Source organism: Gymnoscopelus braueri (assembly GCF_963280865.1).
Source record: "Gymnoscopelus braueri genome assembly, chromosome: 13".
Taxonomy (NCBI): Eukaryota; Metazoa; Chordata; class Actinopteri; order Myctophiformes; family Myctophidae; genus Gymnoscopelus; species Gymnoscopelus braueri.
Genome location: NC_137615.1, coordinates 39,447,468 through 39,467,367, shown reverse-complemented (window position 1 = coordinate 39,467,367; position 19,900 = coordinate 39,447,468). Strand labels below are relative to the sequence as shown.

At 45.5% G+C, this 19,900-nt stretch overlaps 1 protein-coding gene across 4 annotated transcripts in view; it reads left to right on the top strand.

Annotated features, from left to right (window-relative positions):
* Positions 1-19,221, top strand: part of crebbpb (CREB binding lysine acetyltransferase b) — a 58,381-nt gene extending 39,160 nt beyond the window's left edge. For 2 of the 4 annotated variants that reach the window (XM_080446801.1, XM_080446799.1), the window contains 20 exons: positions 179-300; positions 1,099-1,290; positions 1,795-2,172; positions 2,939-3,109; positions 3,508-3,688; positions 4,338-4,456; positions 4,813-5,052; positions 5,585-5,673; positions 7,253-7,333; positions 7,666-7,722; positions 8,362-8,439; positions 8,649-8,716; positions 8,811-8,961; positions 9,649-9,795; positions 9,933-10,046; positions 10,901-11,066; positions 12,667-12,834; positions 13,074-13,235; positions 14,143-14,424; positions 15,219-19,221. In XM_080446801.1, coding sequence (XP_080302927.1) covers positions 179-300; positions 1,099-1,290; positions 1,795-2,172; positions 2,939-3,109; positions 3,508-3,688; positions 4,338-4,456; positions 4,813-5,052; positions 5,585-5,673; positions 7,253-7,333; positions 7,666-7,722; positions 8,362-8,439; positions 8,649-8,716; positions 8,811-8,961; positions 9,649-9,795; positions 9,933-10,046; positions 10,901-11,066; positions 12,667-12,834; positions 13,074-13,235; positions 14,143-14,424; positions 15,219-17,585 — 5,333 coding nt within the window. In that variant the 3' untranslated portion in view covers positions 17,586-19,221. The remainder of the gene's footprint in view (positions 1-178; positions 301-1,098; positions 1,291-1,794; positions 2,173-2,938; positions 3,110-3,507; positions 3,689-4,337; positions 4,457-4,812; positions 5,053-5,584; positions 5,674-7,252; positions 7,334-7,665; positions 7,723-8,361; positions 8,440-8,648; positions 8,717-8,810; positions 8,962-9,648; positions 9,796-9,932; positions 10,047-10,900; positions 11,067-12,666; positions 12,835-13,073; positions 13,236-14,142; positions 14,425-15,218) is intronic. The other 2 variants (XM_080446800.1, XM_080446802.1) reach the window with 2 other exon arrangements.
* Positions 19,222-19,900: the final 679 nt, after the last annotated feature.

The following is a 19,900-nucleotide window of genomic DNA, read 5'->3' as shown; positions in this document are numbered from 1 at the left end:
GTGGTTTTGTTTAACCAGAGTCATTATCCTAAATGAACGACATAGTCGGGGCTCTGATGATTAACCAAGCCGATTTCAGTGACTCCGCGAGCTCAGCAGACCATGGAATATTTAATTACAACAGCTCCGAGCGCAGTAAATAGGCCTTTAATTGTGTGCGTGTCTGCTGTCCCCACAGGAATCAATCAGTTTAACCCCATGGCGATGCAGAACGTGCAGATGTCTCAGGCACCCATGGGAGCGCGGGCCGCCTCCCCCATGAACCACCCACAGCAGATGAACATGAGCTCCGTCCCCCCGGTGAGATGTCTCTTCTCCTTCCCTCATTTCCCCCGTCAGTCCTCTGTCTCGCCCTCGTGGCTCTGTTCCATCTCCCTTCCTGGCACCTCTAACTCTCTACAGCCTCATTTCTCCAGATCATCGTTCCCTTACTCCCGCTCCCCCTCTCCGTGACAGTTTTTGGCTCTGTCCCTCCTTCCCTGTGCCTTCCGTTTGCTGCATAGTGCCTCTGTGTCTTCGTCCAGCCCTCCTCTGCCTCTTCTTCCTCCTAGTACTGTTTCTACTATCTCGACGTTTGTAAAAAACGAGTTGACCCAGGTCCTGGTCCATTGATGAGCTGGATGGCTGTAATGCCACTGCAGCCGTTAGCCAGTGGAACGGTGGAAGGGCTCTAGGGCCCAGATTTAATAAGTTGTTAGCAACATTTACCCCGCATCTGTAGTTTGGGCAAATCCTAAAAATGTGTCCAAAGCTCTCTAAAATCGTTTGTAAATGGTGAAAATTAAGATCTACAAGTGAGCTTGTAGATCTTGTATTTTCACCATTTGTCGTACATATAGTATACTGTATATAGGGCTCAAGTTGTTAACATTCCCCTCTCTGCTTTCGATCAGCTGCCATGTGTGATTTTTAAATTAATGCACAGTTTATTCGTCAATAAACAGGCACCTGTTCAAGGGTGTGTTGTCGTGGTACTGTGTATATGGAGGTTGCGTTTCATTCAATTTGTCTTGGCAGACGTTCAAATGCTGGATGTCGACTCCCACAATCATGTGCTTTTTTCCTCTTCTTAATTCTTTTTTTCCTCCCTTTCTCCAGATGGGCATGTCCCCGTCGAGGATGCCTCAAGCTCCAGGCATGATGGGTAGTCATGGTAATAACATGGTGGGCCAGCCAGGCGCCAACCAGGGCCAGTTCATGCCCCAGGGCCAGTTCCCTGCAGCCAGCGGCGGGGGAATGAATGTGAATGTAGGCCTGGGCCAACCCACTGTACAGGCTGCTGTCACTCAGGTGAGGACCACCGATTTGGGCGTTGTTTTCAGTCTTATTAGATCATAATGCTTGCTCAAGGACATGTTGGTTTGTATACGGTATGCATAGAAGTATGTTTATCTTGCCACAATAACCATCATTCTCACCCGCACACCTCCTTGTATCTCTTCTTGTCAACCCTTTTTGATAGATAAATGTGTCGGCTACTCTTTCATGTTTTTGTTATTTCGATTTCTTTTGCTTGACCACAAATGTGAAGAATGTTATTTAGATAGCATGTTGTTTAGACAGATGCTAGGATTGATGTTTATTGTTTACCTGGTATCCTAGCTTCTTAGAAGCACACATTTGTTTTCTTGGCACTCTACCTACAGTATGTGACTATTTAGCCTGTTGTTTGTTGACTAGCGTTCATGCTTACTCTGCTTACTCTGATTTTGCACTTTGTGAGTTGCTCTGGATTAGAGCGTCAGCTAAAGGCCTCAGTTGTTAATGGTGGCTCTACCCCCCCCCCCCCTCCAGCAGCAGCAGCAGAACTCTAACCTCCCCCTGAATGCCATGAGCTCCCTGGGCCCCCAGCTACCTTGTGGCCCCGTAGCCCAGCCCCCGCTCCGCTCCACCCCTCCACCCAATGCCTCCGCCAACCTGCAGCAGCCTCCGCCCCAGCAGCACCACGCTCCCCCGCAAGCCCAGCCCCAGCCCCAGCCCTCCACGCCCGCCGCCGCTGGCGGGCCCAACTCCACCCCGACCCACATCCCCAGCGGCCTACCCGGTCCCCCCTCGGGTCTGGGCACGCCACCTGCTCCCTCCCAGCCTCTGACGCCCCTGCAGCCCCAGCCCGAGCCCCCCAGCCAGATGCAGCAACCCACCTCAGTTCAGCCGCAGCACCCCAGCACACCGGTGAGACAGCCCTAAGCCATGCCCTCTGATGTTCCCTTCACTAGCGTCTGTCACAAGAACCTCTCTGCTGTTCTGTCCAAACGCATTCCTTTAACCACTTAAGCCCTATATACTTATATGCACACACAGGGCGGCCATAGCTAAGTGGGTGGAGAGGCCGTCTGGTAATCAGAAGGTCGCCGGTTCGCCCCCTGGGCTGCCCAGTCTGTCTCGAAGTGTCCCTGAGCAAGACACTTCCTTCCTTAACTGCTCCATATTAATAGCAGCCCCTGCTCCTAATGGTTAAGATGGGTTATATGCAGAGAACACATTCTATATATGTGCAAAAAAAACACTATTATCATTATTATTACTATTATGCTTTGTCATACGATTGTGAAAATAGCCCATCTACAAGCTCAAATCGCATTGTAATTTGAATGAGTTGTAAGCTTGTAGATTTTCTATTTGAGCTGTTGAAAATGTGGACATTTTGGGAAACATTTTGCCTATACTGTAACATTCTCAGAATAGGGACCACAAATATTGAAAGTGGTTAGATAGGGACCACAAATATTGAAAGTGGTTAGATAGGGACCACATATGTTGAAAGTGGTTAAAGGGATGTTAAATAGAAGTTCATGGCTAAGTGTTTTCATTTGAGTTGTTCAAATAGGATGCTTGCTTTGTATCAATTGGTGTCATAAGTCGGCATTCAAAGTTGACTCCTCTTAGCTCTTTGTGTTCCAAGATCAGTGTCAGAACATGTCTCTCTTTCCACCTGAAGCTGTCCCAGGCAGCAGCCAGTATAGACAACAGAGTGCCCACCCCTGGTTCTGTGGCAGAGGTCAGCTCCCAGCAGGCCCTGCCTGACATGAGCGGCGACAGCAAACCCGACTTGAAAGATGAAGAGGATGACTGCAGCTCTGGGAAGAAGCAGACAGACTTAAAAATGGAGGTGTGCACACTACCTAATCATAGAGGCTTGATATTGCTTTTTCGAAATGCTTTTCAGGATGCTCACAAAAAAAAAACTTAATTTGAAACCTATCAGACATTTGGTCCATGACCCTCTGGATAAGGTCATGAAAATATCCCCATGATTAGAATTGATTATATTTAGTAGCCGTTTCTTTTTGTGGCTAAATTGAGCTAAGGCTTAGTTTGACCACAAATGTTTAAATATTGACGTATTGAAGTAGAAAAGGTTATTTATAGTCAAACTTTAAAAAGTGTCTTTGTGCCACAGTGCTGCAGAGACGTATAGTTCCACAGTTTTACATTCCTGTATTTAATCTCTGAACTGAAATTCTTTCAAAGATGAGATTAGCCAAATGTTGCTGTGTCTCCACATAGGAGGAAGAGGAAACCAAACCCCCGTTGGTGAAAAAGGAGGAGCCAGATGGGCCGGAGCCAAAGCAAGAGCCAATGGAGACTGAGGAGAAGAAGCCGAGCATCAAGGCAGAACCCAAAGAGGAGGAGGAGAGCGGTGCTAACAGCACGTCGACCACCTCTCCTGCTCAAAACCGCAGGAAAAGTGAGAACGCTCAGCGTTGATTTCTTTGGACATTATGAAGAACCTTCCCGGTGGTCTGACACGTTTAGTGTATTGACTACGATTTGTTGTTTATACATGGCATTTCTGCCAGCCATATTCCAATGTGTACCGTTTTCTCCATTCATTTCAGTGATGTATGGAAATCTATTTGGAGAGACTTGAAACTTGCAAAATTGTACTGCAGCAAAGTTGCATTATTGTTGTCTTATACAGTCATTTAAAATCACATCAAAGTTAAGCTGAAATTAGTCCATGGAGACAAAGAGTGTGCCGTTTTCTTAAGCTAACATTGACTCAAATTTGGTAGCGTTTTAATGACTCTGGACAAAATGTAAGCAAATGTCCAACAACCGGGACGTCTTAAAAAATGAAGCAATTGATGACAAAATGGTCTGTTTGTGTACAGTAGATGGCCAAAGCTGTGAGTAGACAATGACGTGTTTACACTGGTATGGTCCTTCAACAGTTATTAACGTGTTCTGTTCATGATGTAATTGTTATTGTTCATTCAGACAGGATTTTGCTGCGTATTGTAGCATTCCCCATCATAAACTCCTATCAGATAGGAGCCTGCATGCCACCGTGTCAGTGATTGGCATTTCAGATAACGGTAATGTCGTCTTTTCAGTCTTCAAGCCGGAGGAGCTGAGACAAGCACTGATGCCAACGCTAGAGGCCCTCTACAGGCAAGACCCGGAGTCACTGCCCTTCAGACAGCCCGTAGACCCCATTGTACTGGGCATCCCCGTAAGTTGACCCACCTGTCACCATACCTGCTCCACTCAAATGAATTATAGATATGAGTGATTCTCAACCTTTTTTTATTTATTTCAAGGACCACCAGTTTGATATCCGGACCCCCAATCTACACTGTAAAATCCTCAGTTGTAGTTTAACACTGGGAGTGTACAAATGGAACCAAATGGACTCTCAGAGGTCCATTTAATTCCATTTGTACACCCTCAGAGTTAGAACTGTAAGGGTCCATTTGGACTCCTGGTGGTCCCCAGACCAGCCGTTGAGAACCAGTGCCATAGATAATGAACGGGACCTAACTGAGGCTGAACAAAGCTTTTAACGGTTCATTTGCATCCGCCCCGCAGGACTACTTTGACATCGTGAAGAACCCCATCGACTTGTCCACCATAAAGCGCAAGCTGGACACGGGCCAGTACCAGGAGCCCTGGCAGTATGTGGACGACATATGGGTCATGTTCAACAACGCCTGGCTCTACAACCGCAAGACGTCGCGCGTCTACAAGTACTGCACCAAGCTGGCCGAGGTGTTCGAGGCCGAGATCGACTCCGTCATGCAGGGCCTGGGCTACTGCTGCGGCAGGAAGGTGAGGAGGGAAACCAGTGATGGCTCTGTAAGGGTGGGGGCCGTGTCCATGTAAAATGCCTTTTGAGTAGGCAGCGCAAGTCTGTATGTATTTCTATGGTGGAGATGGGCTGGTGGGCTCCTCTTCCCAGCGCTGACCATTGCGCTTCAGCCAGTTTTTTGTTGCCGCAGTTCAACCTTTGGAAAGGAGCACTGGTCATTTGATCCTCCTGATTGTATGTGACAACCCGACGTTGAATCATTACTACAACCACGAGAAGTCCATGTTTATATTGTCTCAGCTAAGTTATTTGTTCTAATAACATAGATCAAGACACTCGAGCACAGCAATGGTTGATCGATTAGAGCGTTGCAGGTGTTGATAAACGCTTCATACGAGTGCTATGGACATGATATCCACGGCGGTCCTCAGCTCAGAAGGCGTTCTCAGTGGACACGGCACCTAATAGGGCGTGTAATAGACGGGCACAATGATGTTTTTCAGCCGTAAGAAGTAGAAATGGACATTAACTTTTCTCTGGTTGCGTCCACAGTTCGAGTTCTCTCCGCAGACGTTGTGTTGCTATGGCAAACAGCTGTGTACAATCTCCAGGGATGGCACCTACTACAGCTACCAGAACAGGTAAGACCCTGATTTATACTCGTTGTTGTATGGTGGTACCCTGTGCCAAAAATAGCCAAATCTACAAGCTCAACTGAGCTTGTTAGATCTGCTATTTTTGGCACAGCACACCATTGTACGACTCTAAATAAGTTTGGCTTAAGAATGCCTATACTGACCGGGCTGAGTGGTGGAGACACAGACAGAGATGGAGAGGTGGTGAGGATGTTGGTGCCCGCACTGGCTGCTCAACTCACATACTGTATATAAAATGTGGCTTAGAATGCTACCTAACATACAGTTATAGCTGTATGTAAAACCACACACTATTATTCTTTTAGAGGTGTGACACAGACAAACACCGGGAGGTAGATATTGTGTCTTGAGCAGAAAATGCACGATCTGTGCTTGCGGGGAGTCATATGTCCTAGAGGCAGCTCCAATGCTCCCCCTGCTGTTCAGAAACCGGTACTGCATTCCAGTAGCTTCATTTATTGCACACATTCGCCAGAAAACTCTGCGAGGCTTATCAAGGTATAATATAGCACTTCTGGCAGAAGGTCTCAGTGCTTGAGGATGAGGATTTAATGGGTAACTAGAAGAGCAGAGAAAGTTCTTGGCAAGCTGAAAATTGAGCAGTATTTTTTGGGAGCCAGTGCTGGTCATTTCATCAAAGACAAAACCTGGAACCAAATTTCTAAGACGATGTAGAGAAGGCTCATCTGAACTGCTTCTCATCTGTTGTGTGTAAAAGTTAAAGGCGTCTGAAACCATATACGCAGCTTTGAAACTTTCTGCACCTCCCTCCACTCCTGTCATGATCATAATCATCCACCTCACAATGCTTGTCATGTATGAATTGAATGACTAGTGAAAGTAGTGATGCATATCTCGGCATGCAGTCCAGATGGCATCCCCATACTTCAAACTAATTTGTCATTGGCATTCATTAACTTTTTCCATTAACCCATTGAGACCTGAAGCCGATTCTACAGGTCTCCTAAATCTCAACAGTATTCTGAAAAACCTATGTTTCTATATCAGTGGTGCTCAATCTTTTTCATGTCAAGAACCCCCAGAATTATATGTATTTGGCCGCGGACCCCCATCAAAATATTTTGTTCCAGGGACCCCCAGAAGCAAAGATTTGAGTTAAAAATGTTCGCTGTAAAAAAATATATATTCAGAAGATTTGCACACATTTTCACGATTTTTCAAAAATAGCAGATCTACAAGCTCGTAGCGCGGCACTCGGTGCCGCGCTATGAGCTTGTATATCTGCTATTTTTGAATAGCCCAAAGTGTAAAATAATGCTTTTTAGCTCAAATCTAAAAATGACACAGTTCCAGGTCTTAATGGGTTAACACAACATTGCAGCGTGTTTTTTATTTCCCATTTCTGTGGCAGTTTGAATGAGACCATTTCCATTGTGACTAACCTGCACCTCTGCCCTGTGTGTATGTGTGCGTCTCCTGCCGCTTGTCCGTTCGTTACCCATGCTCCGTCCTCGGTTCACTCTGCATTCTGGTTTGCCTGTGCTGCTACTGTGTGTACCGTGCTGGCCGCAGTTCACCCAAAATATGGCCTTATTGCCAACAGGTATCACTTCTGTGAGAAGTGCTTCAACGAGATCCAGGGCAACAGTGTGACGCTAGGGGACGACCCGGCACAGCAGCAGACGTAAGTTGCCGTCACCACTTTGTGATCGTCTTGTCGCTGTGGCAAAGTTTCGTCTTTTTTTTAACCACATGGAACCCTAGCATCCCTGTTCTGGGCAGGGGGGGACAGCCGGCGAAATTAGCCGATCTACAAGCTTGTGACGCGTTGTGAGCTTGTAGATCGGCTATTTTTGGCAAAGATATTAAGTGTAGTGCAAAAACAGAAGGGAGCCCAGTATAGAGCCTTTGGGAAACCAGTCAACTAAGTATGAGGATAAAGGATTTCATGCTGCAGTAACTCTTCACAAAGGCCGATTAATAAATGATTCCCCTCTCTCCCTCTTTTACACCCAGCATGATATCAAAAGAGCAGTTTGAGAAGAAGAAGAACGACATGTTGGACCCTGAACCGTAAGTACAGTCTCAATCGTGGGCAGTGGTTCTCAAACGTATTAATTTAAAGGACCCTCCCTTAACTCCGACAGTCTCGGGTCCATTTGGTTCCATTTGTAGACTGTCAAGAGTTACAGACTTGGAACGGTGAATTTAGAACCCCCTTAACCCATTTAGACCTGGAACGCATCTGTTACTTTTTCATTTGAGCTAAAAAGCATTATTTTACACTTTGCCTATTAAAAAATAGCAGATATACAAGATATATATCTGCTATTTTTTGTAAAATCGTGAACATGTGTGCAAATCTTTCAATATATATATATTTTAAAGCGAACACTTTATCTCAAATCTTTGCTTCTGGGGGGTCCCTGGAACAAAATATTTTGAGATGGGTCGGCGGCCAAATACATATCATGTTGGGGGTCCTTGACATGAAAAAGTTTGAGCACCACGATATAGAAACATAGGTTTTTCAGAAAACATTTTGTAGAATCGGTCTCAGGTCTTAAAGGGTTAAGGAACCCTGAGAGTCCCCGACCCCACACCGGTCTAGGGCATTAAGTGGCTCTCATCTTTACCATGATGATTATTAAGGTAAATCCTCACTGATGACGTCGAGATGAAAGTAAGGCGGAATGTTTGTGTCTTTGGCAGGTATGTTGAATGTAAAGACTGCGGACGTAAGATGCATCAGATCTGTGTGCTGCACTATGACGTCATCTGGCCTTCAGGGTGAGTGCACTTCTCTGTGGTTCTCTACCATTCTGGAGCCAAAGAATTATGTATAATGTATATAATCTGTATTGTCTATTTGACCTGCTCTGGACCTCTTTTTAAGATGAATCTTGAATGAAGTTGTAATTATAATATGAATGATCTCAGATGGATTTATTATCAACCACCTTGAGCAAGCTGTTTCACCAATTTCCCTCCTCTTCCAGATTTGTTTGTGACAACTGTCTCAAGAAGTCTGGCAAAACAAAGAAAGAGAACAAGTTTTCAGCCAGAAGTAAGTCTGGTGTATTATGCATAATGTTAAACCAGTGATCCTCTTAATAACATGGGCGGCCGAAGTAATCCCTTAACACATTTGTGTTTGTCAGGGCTGCAGACTACCAGGCTGGGCACGTATATTGAGGACAGAGTGAACAAGTACTTGAAGAGACAGAACCACCCGGAAGCAGGCGAGGTGTACGTGCGGGTGGTGGCCAGCTCCGACAAAAACGTGGAGATCAAGCCTGGCATGAAATCCAGGTAAGTGTTTCAAATGCCGTTGTGTGTCCTGTCCCCGTCTTAGACCATTTTGTAAAGATCACAGGATGTTTTCCTCTTCTAAGAAAGATAGTCCGTCATACTGCTTTTTCTATTGGTGCTTGGTAATGTAATATGACTTGGTTTTGCAGGCCGTGTATGTTACAGTCGATCATCATACAAGGGTTATTATAGTTTAGCTAAAACTGAAAGGGAAGATTTTGTGTGAAATGAAAAATGTAACTAAAACTAAATCAAACTAAATAGAATTGCATGTAAAATCATCTTCATTATAGTTTTTCCAGCATCATCATCATATGATGGTGGAAGAATTCTTTTCAGCTTTTCTAAATCAAGTCTTTGATTGATTGAATACTTTATTAGACAGAAATGTAAAAAGCGCAAGGTACTGTCAGACATTTGGGCTAAAAGAAGAACAAAAAAGTCCTGGGGAATTTCCTCATAGTTATACTATACACTAATAGTGTACCAAATAATAAATAAAATAAATCTAAGACTAAAACTAAATAAAAAATTAACTAAAAGTACGTATGCTCTAGTAAAACTAACTAAAACTAAACTTAAATCAAACACCAAACTGAAAAACTAAATAATAACTAAAACTATTACATTTGTTCTATCAAATACTTGACCAGTATCCAACTATCTCCTGTTCTCCCCTTTGCACAGGTTTGTGGACACGGGTGAAATGGTGGATACCTTCCCTTACAGAACCAAAGCACTTTTTGCATTTGAGGAAATTGACGGGACGGACGTGTGCTTCTTCGGCATGCATGTGCAGGAGTACGGCTCGGAGTGCCCCTTCCCCAACACCAGGTAAGAAAAACCAACAACCCAGAAAACTATGGTGATACTGGCACACCCAGCCAGGCGGGATGGTCTTGGGGATTGAATGTAGGTTTTTGGATACGCTGCCACGTTGTAACCTGTTCTCCTCCTGGCGTTCCTTGCAGACGGGTTTACATATCGTACCTCGACAGTATTCACTTCTTCAAACCCCGCGGGCTAAGGACTGCAGTCTACCATGAGATCTTAATAGGGTACCTGGAATACGTAAAGAAACTGGGGTAAGTGTAAGAACAACGTGACGATCTTTGGCCCTATTTTATACTTTGTGGTGTCAACGGTGTTTGGAGTCATATGTCATAGACCATGGGTTTTCAACTGGTGGTCCGTGGACCACTGGTGGTCCGTGAAGGTGGTCCCTGACCATCAACAGTGTGATGACGTGATGATGACGCATCAATGTTGTCAGTTACTTGGAAGTCGGATGTCAAGAACTTCCACCGAAATGGGAGTTTTCAAGGGAAACTGTACCTGTTTACCTGGTTGAGTCATCATTAGTAGGAAATGTGCCCATATCAATCGCATGTGCTTGCTCATACATATATTGCAATGAATCAGTTAACATGAGTTTAATATGGACGGTTAAGAGAACAGAATAAGGGCAACCATGGGAAAGGAATGGATCAGTGGTTCTCAATCTTTTCTGAGCTCTGGACCACTAGCATATCTCAGTTAAATAATGACTGTTAAGGGCTTGATTTAATTCACCTCGAATTAACAAATTAAATTAAGGCCTGAACAGTCATTATTTAATTTCAAGCTTTTTCCTCCACACCACGCCCATATCCCCCCTCCCAACACAACAGTGGTCCCCAGGTTGATTCTCAGTCAGGGTGGTGATCCCTGGTTCATAATCAGTTGAAAACCCATGTCATAGACGTCACAGACTGGCCACATGAAGTCTGAGATCCACATGATGTGCCACGGCATTCCCATGTGGAGCTCAAGCATGAGTCGATTTTTGAAAAGTTTAGAAAATGTTCACCTTTAGTGAAAATGGGGACGCCAGGTTGAAAGTAGTTAACGGAGCTTTCTTGGCGAGTGCCAAAGTGACACATGTCATTTCCCCTTACAGGTATGTGATGGGTCACATCTGGGCCTGCCCTCCCAGTGAAGGAGATGACTACATTTTCCACTGCCACCCTATCGACCAGAAGATCCCCAAACCCAAGAGGCTGCAGGAGTGGTACAGAAAGATGCTGGACAAGGCGTATGCTGAGAGGATCCTACAGGATTTCAAGGTCAGGCTGATGACCAGGATGTCATGTGTTGTAGGACAAATTGTGTAGTTTTGTGTAAGGCAAGGTCATTTTATTTGTATAGCACATTTCAACAAGGCTTACTTAACACAGAACATCAAGCAAAGGAACCACAATTATACAATGACAGTAGGATGCGTAAAACAAAAGAAGTAAAAATGACAGATACAATTCTGTCATTTTGCATAACCACAAACCATACTGTTTTTTTTTTTTTAAGATCTTTTATCTTCATAGTTGTGTGCCTATATCTTGTTACTCTCCTTGGTTTAAGTTGCCTGTGTTTTAGATTAAATGCAGAAGATTAAAAAAAATACAATAAATAAAAGTAACTCCATCAAAGGCAGCGGAAAACAGTAAGGTCTGTAGTTGTGTTTTAAAAGAAATAAGAGTGGCAGCAGACCTGCAGTTTGTTCCAGATATGTGGTGCATAAAAACCAAATGCTGCTTCCCCACGTTTATTTCTGGTTTTAGTAACAGAAAGCAGACCTTTCCCAGATGACCTGAGAGATCTGGATGGTTCATGATATCGCACAAGATCAGAAATGTATTTTGGCCCTAAAACATTCAAAGCCAACAGTAGTATTTTTAAATCAATTATTTGACACACAGGTAGCCAGTGTAAGAATTTAAGAACTGCGTAGACCTGTAAAGACAAGTCTACTGAAGATGATGTTTTTCTAGATCCTGCTAAGTCCTTTGACCCGTGCTATAATTTTTAGGTGATAATAGGCTGACTTTGTGATTTGGCTGTTTTAAATTCAGGTCTGAGTCCTTGACTACACCAAGGTTTTTGACTTGGCCAGAAGTTTTTAACATTACTGATTGGAGCTGGGCGCTGACTTTTAATCTTCCTTGGCTCCAAAAACTATTACTTAAGAAAATGATGGCACATCCAATTGTTGATTTGTTCAATGCATTTATGGGATATTTTAATGTATAATTAGAAATTTGATCTGATGTGAAGAGTTACGATCGTTCCTTCTTTAACCCTTTAAGACCTGGAACTGTGTAATTTTTAGATTTGAGCTAAAAAGCATTATTGTACACTTTGGCTATTCAAAAATAGCAGATATACAAGCTCATAGCGCGGCACCGAGTGCCGCGCTATGAACTTGTAGATCTGCTATTTTTGAAAAATCGTGAAAATGTGTGAAAATATTTGAATATAAATATTTTTAAAGCGAACATTTTTAACTCAAATCGTTGCTTCTGGGGGTCCCTGGAACAATATATTTTGGTGGGGGTCCGCGGCCAAATACATATCATTTTGGGGGTCCTTGACATGAAAAAGATTGAGCACCACTGATATAGAAACATAGGTTTTTCAGAAAACTGTTGAGATTTAGGAGACATGTAGAATCGGCTTCAGGTCTCAATGGGTTAAAGGCTGATATGTACCATGTTGACAAAAATAACATATTTTCAACTGGAAAGGTGTTGATGTGACCCTTTCTCTGTTTAAAATGACATTTTTGTAATGCGAAAACTGTCATGCAGTGTAGCAGAAATGAGCTTTTAGTGTGCGCTTTGTACTTAACCTGACACAAGACTTTTTTTGTGTGTGCATGTGTGCGCGCAGGACATTTTCAAGCAGGCGACAGACGACAGACTAACCAGTGCCTGCGAGTTGCCCTACTTCGAAGGAGACTTCTGGCCCAACGTGCTGGAGGAGAGCATCAAGGAGCTGGAGCAGGAGGAGGAGGAGAGGAAGAAGGAGGAGAACACTACCTCCTGCGAAACTCCAGAGGTAAGATGGAGGAAGATGAAGTGAGCATCTAAACACAAACAACAGTCAATATGAACAAAAAAACAACAACAGCCCAGATCCCTCCCCACGCCCTCAAGTCTTCATTATATAAAAGCTTTCAGCAGCCACTCAGACTTTGTATAACCACTCTGTTTAATTGCATAACCTCATCTCGTCGTTTGCACGTAACCTATGGCCCTCTGCGACGCCCGTACTCATTTGTTTTTTTTTCTTACCAGGGAGTGCCACCCGACAGCAAGAACGCCAAGAAGAAGAACAACAAAAAGACCAACAAAAACAAGAGCAGTGTGAGCCGAGCCAATAAGAAGAAGCCTGGGATGCCGAATGTAGCCAATGACCTGTCCCAGAAACTCTACGCCTCCATGGAGAAGCATAAAGAGGTGGGAGATTATGAACATTTTAAAACAAGCCTCAGGGGGTGCCCGCTGGCCTAGCGGTCCAGGCGCACACCACATGTCTGGTAACGACCTTTATTGTGTCATCCCCCCATCTCTCTCCCCATTTCCTGTCAGCCTACTTTCCTCTCAAATAAACGCAGAAAAGCCCCCAAAATATATATTTAAAAAAACAAGCCTCAGTAAACATACTAATGCAGTGCCCGTTCGGGGCGTGGCCGCCATTCCGAAAGTGTGCCTGCCATTCGGAAAGCCTGCCCGTATGGAGCTGGCAAGTTCTGGAGAAACACTCATCCTAGTCATAGATGGATTTGGTTGTTTTGGAACTCTTGAAACATCACTGTACGCCTGCCTTTGTTACGTCCATGGTTACGTCCTTTGATCTGCACTGTGCACTGTACTCACCATCTGATATAGTTCATTCTGATTTCTGCTTTTCAAGAAGGTTGTTAGCAAAGCGCAAATGCCAATACATGGTGTAAATCAGTGGTTCCCACGATGTGCCGTGAGACAAGTCTAGGTGACAACCACACATAATTGTTGATATATAAATTGGATATAATATACAGTGTATATACGTATATATTACTAGATTTTCAGGCTGCTATGCGGCCTGAAAATCTACTCCTATATTGCGCTGATCAGATTGCACTTATTTTCGAAAACGGAGGCAAATTCTATAACCTGAAACCAAATATTTTGAACTTTTTATTTGACATTAGTAAATCAAAATAAACAGTTTACAGAGCGATAACATGTTATAGAGGCCATTTTGTTTAGATATGAGGTGTGCCTTGAGATTTTCACTTGCTGGTTTGAAAACCACTGGTGAAATAACAAATGTACCCACCTGCGCAGTGATCTGATGCATACTGTATCTCTGTGGCTCCAGGTGTTCTTTGTGATCCACCTCCACGCCGGGCCCTCCATCAACACGCTGCCGCCCATCATGGACCCCGACCCGCTTCTGGCCAACGACCTGATGGACGGTCGCGACGCCTTCCTGACTCTGGCCAGGGACAAGCACTGGGAGTTCAGCTCCCTGAGGAGGTGCAAGTGGAGCAGCATGTGCATGCTGGTGGAGCTGCACAACCAGGGGCAAGACCGCTTCGTCTACACCTGCAACGAATGCAAGCACCACGTGGAGACGCGCTGGCACTGCACCGTCTGCGAGGTGGGGAACGCAAACGTACCTGCACGTACACTGCAGAGTTATTCTAGTTTACAAATATACATTGTTTTATTATGTAATTCTGCCCTATCATTATGTATGTTAACACAATATAACTTATACAATTGGGGTGGTTCTATTTTGTCTCCCTGCTCTTCTATTGAGACTTTTAGATTGTGTCAAAGGTCATGTCTCACCTAGACCCAGGATCTGACACGACTTTTGACCTGAAGGTCAAGATTAAATGTATTGCCTGAGCAAGCAGCCAGGCTCTATTAGCTCAATGGTAAAACATGTCAGCAAGTTGCACAGGAAACCGGGTTCAAATCCGGGATGGAAGAGGAAAGTTACATGGTGCAGCTTTGTTTTTGTTTCGTTTTTATTTAGTTTGTCTTATTTTTAGGTTATTATGAGGGAAATACTTGATTTATAGAATCTAAAAAGGTTATGATGAAAGAATGCATTACTTCAGATATTGAGCAAAGTCATTTCAATCTTGTACACCATGAACCATTAACACTGATCAACCCACAGCAGAGCTGTGTAATTACCACAAGCAAAATCTTTAATCTGCCTTAATAGCCTGAATTAATGTAAGATAATTTCACCACATTTACTATTATTTTTTCGTTAGTTGTTGTTTTTTTGGGGGGGAGGTTCTTATTTTAGTTTCCATTAACAAATAATGTTTTCCCAAATAATGTTTTAGTCATGATTTTAGTTAAATATAGTAAATAATTTTGTATGATATTAAATGTTGCTTTTAACCATCTTTGTCCTCCCATTCCTCTCTTCAGGACTTTGACCTATGCATCAACTGCTACAACTCTACGGGACACGAACACCAGATGGTGAAGTGGGGCTTAGGCCTGGATGACGACGGCAACAGCCAGAATTCAGAGTCGTCCAAGAGCCCCCAGGAGAGCCGGCGCCTCAGCATCCAGCGCTGCATCCAGTCTCTGGTCCACGCCTGCCAGTGCCGCAACGCCAACTGCTCCCTGCCATCCTGCCAGAAGATGAAGAGGGTGGTGCAGCACACGAAGGGCTGCAAGCGCAAGACCAACGGAGGCTGCCCCGTGTGCAAGCAGCTCATCGCTCTGTGCTGCTACCACGCCAAGCACTGTCAGGAAAACAAGTGTCCCGTTCCCTTCTGTCTGAACATCAAGCACAAACTGCGCCAGCAGCAGCTGCAGCACCGCCTCCAGCAGGCCCAGATGATGCGGCGCAGAATGGCCACCATGGCAGGACGGGGGATGCCCCTGCCGTCTCCACCTACCTCAACCGCTCCCGGCACCCCCAACTCTGGGCAGCAGCCCTCCACGCCCCAAACTCCCCAGCCTATGCCCAACCAGCCCCAACAGCAGCAGCAGCAGCAGCCGCCTAATCTGGCCACCATGGCCCAAGGCTTCTCCAACAACGGTCGCAGCAGCCAGCCCCCCACGCCGGTCCCACAGGGCAAACCGGGGCCTCAGTCTTCCCCTCTCCATCAGCAGCAGTCGCCCCTCCCCAGCATGCCCCCCCAGCAGCAACAGGCTCAGCAGACGCCTCCACCACCGCAGCAGCAGCAGCAGCAGCAACAACAACTACTACAACAACCGCCACAGGCCCCGCTGGCAGCCCTGAAGGTGGCCAGACAGATCGAGATGGTAGCCAAGGCCAAGCAGCAGCAACAACAACAACAACAACAGCAGCAGCAGCAGCAGCAGCAGAACTACCCGATGAACGGGGTTCCCATGAACCACCCCCGAATGGTGGGACCCATGGCAGGCCAGATGCAAATGATGCAGGGGCCACGGGGCCCCCAAGTGATGCAGGCCATGCAGCAGGGCCAGTGGGGTCCAGGCATGCAGACACCCATGCAGAACCCCCCGGGACCCCAGCAGCAGGTGCCTCCCCAGCAGGGCCCTATGGCCCCTCAGCCGGCTCAGGGAAGTCCCATGGCCCAGCAGGGCCAGCTCATACAGAGGCCCATGATGCCACAGCAGCAGGGCCTCCAGATGCCCGGCGTCATGAACCCCCAGGGGCCCTCGCAGCCGGGCATGACGCCCCAGCAGCAGGGTATGCCCCGGGGGATGCCGGGCATTGCGGGCAATATTGCACCCAACGCGTTACAGGACCTGCTGCGCACACTCAAGTCGCCCAGCTCCCCCCAGCAACAACAGCAGGTCCTCAACATTCTCAAGTCCAACCCCCACCTCATGGCTGCCTTCATCAAACAGAGGACAGCCAAGTACCAGGCCAGCCAGCCTCAGGCACAGCAGCAGCAGAACCCTCAGGCCATGCTGGGTGCCCCGGCAGGGATGCAGGCCATGGCAGCCATGCAGTCGGGTCAGGTACAGAGGCCGGGGATGCCGCCTCAGCAGCAGCCTCCTCAGCAAGCAGGGCCCCAGGGAATGCCCCCTATGGGCCCTCAGGGACAGATGATGAACGCTGCTCACAACGGCAACCCCCAGCTGTACCGCAGGCAGCTGCTCCGCATGCAGCAGATACAGCTGAATCAGCAGCAGGCGGGCATGCCTCAGGGACACGGTCAGTTCCCCCAGCAGCAGCCGGGGCCGGCTAGCTACTCGCAGCTCCGTATGCAACAGCAGATGGCTATGCAGGGAGGCGGGGGGCCTATGGGCCAGCTTCCTCCCATGGCCCAGATGGGTCAGCCTGGCATGGGCATGGACGGGACCCAGAACATCCTCCAACAGCGCTTGCTCCAACAGCAACAGCAGCAGCAGATGTTGAAGCAGCACATGGGCTCTCCAACGCAGGCCAACTCGATGAGCCCTCAGCCCCACATGCTGCAAGGCCAGCCGCAGGGTGGGGCACACTTACCTGGCCAGGCCATGGCCAACGCCCTGGGGAACCAAGTGCGGTCCCCGGCCCCGGTGCAATCTCCCTGTCCACCTTCACAGCAACCCCCGCATTCCAGCCCCTCCCCACGAATACAACCCCAGCCTTCTCCCCAGCACGGTGCCCTCCACTCCAGCTCCCCTCACCCCGGCCTCGGAGGCCCAATGCCAGGCTCTATGGAGCAGGGACACATGGGCACGCCGGAGCAGAGTGCCATGCTCCCACAGCTTAACACACCAAATCGAGGGGGGTTAAGCAATGACATGAGTATGGTGGGAGACACCACGGGAGACACACTAGAGAAGTTTGTTGAAGGATTGTAGCATTTCATAAGATGAATAAAGGCCTTCATCTGTGTTTTCAACCAAGACATTTTTTTGTACCTAATGATGTAAAAAGTCTAAAGAAATGAGTCACGAGGCCTATGGACTGTGAACGTTTCCTTAAACCAAGGGACTGCGTTTTCTTCCAACATATGGAGGGACTTGAATAATTGCTGTTTAAAAAGAGGACAATTAAGACACAAAGAATATATTTTTTGGTTCAGACCAGATATGAAAGAATTTTGTCATGGTCTTTGTGTTGTTTTAATTTGTTTTTGTTTTTTTTTCCTTCTAATTTGTTATGCTCTGGTATGGACTTTTTTAATGAAACTTCCCAAAACAAAAAAGATGATTTCATTTTATTAAGATTTTTTTTTATTTTGTACCTTTGCAGAATGAATAGCGTTTTTGTGTTGATGACTGTAAAATAATTTGTTGGGGAACTTTTGTTTTTGCCAGGTTTCACCTCTTGCTCCCTTTCTTCATTCCTGGCTAATTTATTCTAATACAGTGTTTCTCACCGTCTGGTCCCGGGACCACCAGGTCTGTAACTCTTAGTAACTCTTCGTTACAGACCCCTAAAGGTCCATTTGGACCCCTGGTGGACCCTGGACCTGGTGTTGAGAAACGGTGTGCTAATCTACAATTTTTCAAAAGGACATGCCTTTCGGGAAGACATACTTTCTTTCCTGTTTGCAGAGCCTATGGGAGATTCACATATTTGTATAGAACTAGGAACTATTGCACACACCCAAACACGACATGATGCAGGGGTGCAAAAAACCTGCACTTGGGCTTAAGCCTGATTTAGTTGCGTGCCAGTCTCTCTCACAACAATAGCCGATCTACAAGCTCGCAAAGTGTCGCGTCGTGACGAGTTGATTTTTAAGGACACAATGAAAATAACTAAACTGAGGGATGAAACAATTGACACACAATTGTTTCCCCCTGACAATCCCCCTCACAAATATACATCCTTGCCTGGTCCAAAACTGAATTAAATGCAACTGCATGCAGCAACAAAATACATACTGTAAGTAAAATATTCTGTTAACCTTGTACATGTAACATTTTGGAGGCTCTATTTAGGCGCACGGCACTGGCACGCAACTAAGGATAAATCGGGCTGTAATTTATACGTAGTCGCATGACCGTCTCACATCGACACCTTTTTTCCCCAAGTTGAATTTATGTCATTTTTATCATGCAACAACGTATAAATGAGCCTTAAAGCTTGTTCACTCAAAGGTGCCGGAATGTTTCTTTTTACTGGCTTGGACCCAGTATTTCTGTCTTGCAGATGTTTAGAAAAAAATTACCGTTGCTTTGTTTCTCCTTGGATTGAAAGAACTTCTCATGAAGACCTGAAGCCCTCTTTTTGCCTGTGGTGCGATACGACCCGTCAGACTGCTGATTTGTGTTCAGAGAGAGTTCTGTGCATCCTTTATTTCTTTCTCTTCTTGCATTAAACTTGAATTGATGGTGAACTGTTCTCTAATGTAAATCACGCAGATGGACAATACTGTAAATATGCAAAAGCAAAAAAAGAAAAGAATGAGATCAATGTACAAACTGGCTAAAATGGCTCATTTCGTACTTATATACCATATTGTTAAATAAACCTGTGTGCAACAGACACTGTCTCTGGTTGTCTCTACCGTTTCTTTGAATGCAATATTTGTTTTTCATATAACAACAATAAACTTGTGTGAAAATGTCACGTTTTTGACCTTCAAGGACTTCATATCCCTCATATCCTCTTGGGGAGCATTTTGTCTTAATGTAATTTAAGTGGATCTGTTACCATTTTAGCTGCATAACGCATCAATTATTGTACACTTTTGCCAGTTAATGTAAATGATCACAATCACAACTACTTGAGTTATTTCACATTTTTTCACAGGCATATGAATAGATGCTATGCTGCTGACGTCATTTTAATGCGTCCATCGGGCCCAGTGTTGCCATGTCGGCTTTTATAAGCGACGTTGGGCTTCTTTTTCTGTAAAGTTGCGGGTTGCGTTTTTTTGGGGGCTCGTTTATAACGTGTAGTTGCTTATCCCTTGGGCTGGTTTCCTAATGTTGTTTAAACCAGTGGCTCTAAAACATTTTTGTCAAGGACCCCTAAATTAATATATATTTGTCTGTGGACCCCCATCTGAAAACGTTTTGTGACAGGGACCCCATACAAGATTTGTGGTGTTAAAAGTCAAATTGTTTTCAAGATCTTTTTGAAAATAGCCTATGTACAGTATTTAACATGTTTAAAGGCCGAAGAGTTCGCTTCTTTTTGGCGTGTTTTCATAGACCTGGTT